The sequence below is a fragment of the Mycetomoellerius zeteki genome, unplaced genomic scaffold (genome assembly GCF_001594055.1).
Source record: "Mycetomoellerius zeteki isolate Tzet28-1 unplaced genomic scaffold, Tzet1.0 scaffold82, whole genome shotgun sequence".
NCBI classification, from domain to species: domain Eukaryota; kingdom Metazoa; phylum Arthropoda; class Insecta; order Hymenoptera; family Formicidae; genus Mycetomoellerius; species Mycetomoellerius zeteki.
In genome coordinates this window covers 401,183-407,244 of record NW_017257851.1, presented here as the reverse complement: position 1 = coordinate 407,244, position 6,062 = coordinate 401,183, and the positions used below count along the sequence as shown (strand labels likewise).

The 6,062-nt window shown below is 32.5% G+C and overlaps 1 protein-coding gene and 1 long non-coding RNA gene across 4 annotated transcripts in view; one reads left to right on the top strand and one right to left on the bottom strand.

The window, feature by feature from the left end:
- The window catches only part of LOC108729964 (uncharacterized), an 8,273-nt gene extending 5,755 nt beyond the window's left edge, over positions 1–2,518 (bottom strand). The window contains exon 1 of the long non-coding RNA XR_001936957.1: positions 2,505–2,518. This is a non-coding gene — a long non-coding RNA (uncharacterized lncRNA). The remainder of the gene's footprint in view (positions 1–2,504) is intronic.
- Positions 1–5,629, top strand: part of LOC108729963 (cysteine-rich secretory protein 1) — a 62,349-nt gene extending 56,720 nt beyond the window's left edge. For all 3 annotated transcript variants that reach the window (XM_018459378.1, XM_018459376.1, XM_018459375.1), the window contains one exon: positions 4,751–5,629. In XM_018459378.1, coding sequence (XP_018314880.1) covers positions 4,751–5,009 — 259 coding nt within the window. In that variant the 3' untranslated portion in view covers positions 5,010–5,629. The remainder of the gene's footprint in view (positions 1–4,750) is intronic.
- The last annotated feature ends 433 nt before the right edge of the window (positions 5,630–6,062 follow it).

Genomic DNA, 6,062 nt, shown 5'->3' with positions numbered 1-6,062 from the left:
CGTCGTGTGCGGCATCATCAAAGCGGATCTTAGTTAAATCGACATTTGCTGAATAGGAGAAGGTCAAAGCAGATTGTTAAATCATTAACATAAAAAAGGTATATATTATAAAAAAAGAGAAAGATTAACAAAAAGAGAAAGAGTCTTATTACATTTCGCAAATAGTTCGCTTTTTACATAACAATAATAGTTACATTTAAATAAGAACTTTAATCTTGTAATAAATAAATCTATTGAAAATTTTTCTCTAAAAAAAAAATAATAACTTTTACATCAATAAAAATTTGCAGACTGATAAAATAGAGGAAAAAAAATAAATAAAGGGTATATTAAGAAAATATATTAGGAATATATATATAACGATACATAACAATAGAATTTATAAAACATATTTATGGAACAGAAGATATTTGTTACTTCAATATTGGAAAATTTTTTTAGTTTTTTTCTGGAATCAAGTATAGATATTATATAAACAGCTAAAGGAGAATGTTGCTTGAGAAAACTGTGCTGTCAGTACTTCTTGAATGAAAAACGATATTATAGGGTGCAGTGACCTTAGAATAGAGAGTTTTTGCAATACCGTTTATCCAGATACGGTGAACGCTAAAGTCAGGTTATTTTCTTCTTAATAACTAATTAAGAAAAGGATAACGTGACTTTAACGTTCACCGTATCTGGATCCACGTTATTGCAAAAACTCCCTAATACCTTGAGAATTATAACTATTCACGGTGCGACATCTTAGGGAATTCAATAACTCGAAGCCACTTCTTTTTCAAACGATTGATTTAAAGATTGTGGTTTTCAGCCACTACGGACTTGATTATACGTGTAGCTTAACCTTTTTCATAAAAAACAACCGATGTTGCATTCAAGCTCGTGTCACGTAAGCTTTCCCTAGACATGCTGAAATATGTAAATCCTATATTTATACACAGTATGTAAGTGACATAACCCGCTCGGAGGAGAACAGGAGGAACGAGGTAAGCAAGGAAAACAAGGAAAATGGTGACACTGGTGCGGAATATATGCAACGTCAGCGCGAGTTATAGCTCGTTCGTCTTTGTCATGCCCATTGTGGCACTTAGACGGCTCTCTTTGTCACCAGTATGGCACATTTTCTCAGTATACTTATGGTTTTCGTTGTCGCTACTATACTGGATAAAATATATAATACATATATGTATATATATATGTATATATAATATATATATATTATAAATATATGTGCAGGATGCTCAATGCAAAACATACGATGTACGATGTATGAATAAGAATTTTTTTGAAGCTCGAGTGAGAGAGAGATACGAGTTAGTTGAAAGGAAAAGTACTGATACATATTTTGATTAAGAAAAACGGTTTATGACATCGAATATTAAATTCGAATATAAAAAGTACTAATAAATTTGTAAAAACATTAATACTTTAAAAGTAAAATTAATTTAACATAAAGATGAATATTAGAGGAGAAGGTGATATTATCGCCAGTGTATATATTGTGTCCTTCCTTAATATTTCCGCTATTATATATAGCGAATCTTAATGATTACTTATGGAATTATTAGTTTAGTAGCTCACCGTTACACCATGACGCTAATATTACCAATATTCAATAACCAGCACTTATTATAACGCATTTTTACTTTCAAGTATTTCGAAACGTTTCTGAGGTACACTTTAGCATTTAATTACACCTACTTCCTCATTTTTCTTAAATTTGAGAATATTATCACATAAATATATGTATTTTTGAGTATGTTATTTGCTATTTAACATTTTATTTGACTATATATATTTTGAGTTATTCAAATTTAAACAATACCATGGCATTTTGCTAATGTGGCCTTCTATGGATATTGATTACTCACGACTTCTGTTTTAAGGTTTTCATATCAAAATAATTATTTGATAATCGATTGTAACTCTACTGTTAATCTATAGTTTAGGTATATTATGTGTACTATTTTTAGTACTGAGCTTTTTAGTACTATAAGCAGCTTATATGCAGAAGTTATATGAATGTATATACGTTCATTTGCATATATTTTAAAATGTTTTTCTTTTTTGTTAATTTTGTAACCAAATACTGTTTTCTAAACAAAATTACATATTATATAATATTTTAAGGCTATTTTTATGGAAGGCCATATTACCGCCCATTTTTTTCTTAGAGTCATTACGCAATGTCGCCACATTTTTATTAATAGTATTCTAATTAATAAATATTTCGTAACTTTGAGTCCAGAATCGATTCAATAATATTTTAATGAATGTAATTGTCAAATTTTAAACTTAAATATTAATTATTAACAAAGTTATTGTGTAGAATGTAACTGAGGTGCCATAATACCACCTTCTCCTCTATATATTCTTCGAAGAATATAAAAACGATTATATTAACATAAAGTTAAAAATATTACACTTATCTTGTTAATAGAAACTGAAATTGTTTATGTAATTCTTTTTTTTTATTTATACTTTTACTCTGTAAATAATAATACTAATCAGAAAGAGATATAGAGAAAATAACTTGCCTTAATTTAACAATAATACGAGTATGTGCATTCTTACATAACGTTCTAAAGATTATAAATTGAATAGTAACATTTTAAACATGTATAAAACAATGATTCACTGAAGTAGAGAATTATACATAACAGAGAAAGAGAGGGGGAGGGGGTTACCACGCTGCTATCTTTGCATTCCCGAGTAAGCTGTCCAAGTGAGTGACAATAAATAAATGATTTTCTCAGCGACATTTTACGCGCGAGCGACTCACGCAATTAGAATTCGCTCCGGTCTTCGGTCTTGCAATTTATCGTTCCTGCAAACCGTACAAAAATGCCGGCGACCCAATTCTGAACTAAGGATTCCTACAAATCGTGATGCTATATATTCCTCATATCGATCCCTCGCAATACGCGGACCCGATAAATTTTCCGCGAGATCCGTTCTAATACGATCTGCGACGAGTTCACCGTAGTTTCATATATTCATGTTACAAGACGAGATACTAACAGGCAAATGCGTATACGGTCGTCATATTAGCTTTTCTACCGCAGAGAAACTCAGCAAATTAAACTGAACTCAAACGAATTTTCGAAACAAATATAAATTCACTAGAAGAATTTAACAAAATTTAATAGATTTTAAAACTATAGAATGTATTTCGTACATCGACCATACTTTGTAATAAGCTTTGTAATAAGCTTTAGCTAAAATTAATTAAAAATTAGCACATCCATTGTGGCATTTATTGTGAAATCAATTTCCATAGAAAAAACTCTAGCATTTCAGAGAAAAAAATGGTATTTTATAAAGCAGTTTTTAAGATCATTTCATATGCCAATTTATATGTCAGTCTATACTTCTTATTAAGCAGCACACATTCTCCAGCAGTGTATTTGACGCCTGACCTATTTTGCGCGAAAAGCGAAGCCGGTGCATGGCCGCCATCAGTGGCCCGAGTCCTGAATAAATAAACCGTGTCAGGTGGTGGTGGGCCACCTTATCCTTCCTTTTATCTTGCCGTTCTTCCACACCGGCTCTATCTCGTAATTAATTTCGTGGATATACAGCAGCCCGAGCTGGCCGGCCTTTAGAGACAGAAATTCTCGCGGGATCGTTTAAGACGCGCGATTCGTACCGAAAAATACTTTGAATGTAAATTCGGTGGCCCATTTGCAAATTGCTCGACGTCCTTCCACAGCTTTTCGTTAATGCGCATGGCTAATGGATTTGGATTAGGATACTGCCTAAAGTATTTTTACACTATTATACAGACTATCTTAGAAATCAGATATTTATTTTAAGTTGCAAATACTGGAAGTTATTTTAAAAAGAATGGGAATATTAATAACGAAGTGTCTATAAATTTTAAATTTAATAAAGATATTATTATAGTAAACAACATTTTTTTAAAGTGATTCATTCAGTACGTATTCTTCAGTTAATTTGGAATAAAATATAAATTAAGCAATTGTATCAATATAGAATCTTTTCTATAAAGATATAAAGTTTAGCTTAAAACATATAATTATCAAGAGGATACTTGTTGCTGTTATGAAATTTAATCCGAGAAATTTAACGCTAAAGCAAACTTGATTCTAATTCTCGTATAATTACTATTTTAATTTTAACAAGGCAAACGCGCATGTTAAAATTTTCTCGCTCTTATCTAAGGACATGCAATTGACTCTTCTTCAACTTGTTGAATTATTAAGAGGAGCGCTTTAGATACCTAAATGACATCTTTTGATGTAATTTTTTACTCTTTCTCCTTCTCAAGCAACTCAAGTAAATTCAAGCAATATATATTTGTAATAATGTATACAGTGACTCTGTATCCGAGCGATATTTATATACTGAATGAAATATTAATATAACGTGAATCAGAATAAGTTAGAAACAGAGAGCAATAAGAACATTTTACAAAAATCCAATGCTGCACGGACTAGTTTGATGCAAAAAAGAAACAAAATTTGTCGTTACAAGTATCGAAATGAATGTTAAATTAGTGTCGTCGATATTAAATTTATATTCTTATCGTGCTCGAAATCTAAATTTTTTTTTCTTTCTTTTATAGTGAGCCAAAACAGATGAAATGCGGAACGTGCTTCTGTCTAACGATATTTAAATCGCGACGAAATATTTAAATTTATTTTTCACGTTTTCATGTCGCTTCGAGCTGTTACGATCGGTGCTGAGATCGATATTGTCTAATAGCCGGTATGTTCTTGCCTCGCAGCGGGAACTACAAGGGCCGTCTGGGCTTGCCGTACGTGGCCGGAAAGCCGTGCAGCATGTGCAAGGATCACTGCACGCAGGACGCGCTTTGTACGAACGCCTGCTATCATACCGATCTGTGGTCCAACTGCGCCGAACTGCTCAGGACGTTTTCTTCGTGGGTCTGCGAGACGGACACCAAGGAGGGTCATGAACGCCGAAAGTTCTGCGGCGCCACATGCAATTGCAAAGACAAGATCTACTACCATCACGAAGGGTAGGACGGCTTGACTTTGGGTCCACCGTGTTGCATGAATAATTTAATTGCTCTGCAAAACTAAACTCAGACCTAGTGGGTGTTACGACGGCTAAACGGCAGCAGATCGTTTAATGAAGGATCGTGTTGTTTTATTGATGAGCTCATTCGTTTAATGATGAGAGCTGGAGGAACAACGCTCGCGATGTTATGAGCTAAGGCATCGAGAAAGGGGGAGGAAGGGAAAAGAGAAAGAGAGAGACACACACACATAGAGAATGGATAGCAAGTAAACGGGATAATATGGAAATATGGTAGATGAAGTGATTGTGGGATTTGTGTGCTATCTGAATCTCTAGGGCCTAAATTTCGCGGATTCTAAGGATTGTCCAAAATCTAATAGATCGATAGATTCTGTGCAACGATTTAATAATTACTGCACATAATCTTTCGATTCCAGAGATTCCAACATATTCTCTCGTTGTAATATAATTCTTGAATATTCAGGATTCCCTTTGAAATTTGACGAATTGCCGGTGTAAAACTCGCGTCTATCTTTTATGATTTGCACAAAACTTCATTTCCTGTGAAGTTTAATGCGAAGTAATTAATACATTTGCAAAAGATATCAACGATAATTTTTAATGTGCTACAACAATACTTAATTTAACATTTAACTTCTTTGTGTGTATTCGTTTCTTCCAATAATATATAAACAGTTCAAACAAAGAATCTTAAATAGAAATGGATTGATTTTTCAGATGAATGTATATCGTGATTGATATCGAGATTAAAACATATACGTTTAATGTTACGTAATGTCTATATTTTACGTTGTTAGAGGTTGATATAATTTCATAATTAATATGCACGCACACGTTTACAAGAGAACAAAGTTTCAGGACTGGGGGTTTGAAAAGTTTTTAGTATACACTTAAAATTAGCTTTTTATCGGTGACTCTTTAATCTGCTTGTTCTTTTTGTAAAAATAGAATTTTTATGTTATACACATAGTTAAGTTATATACGAGATTTTAAGCTGCCGTCTTTTTACATCTTTTGAATACCTACAGATAAAT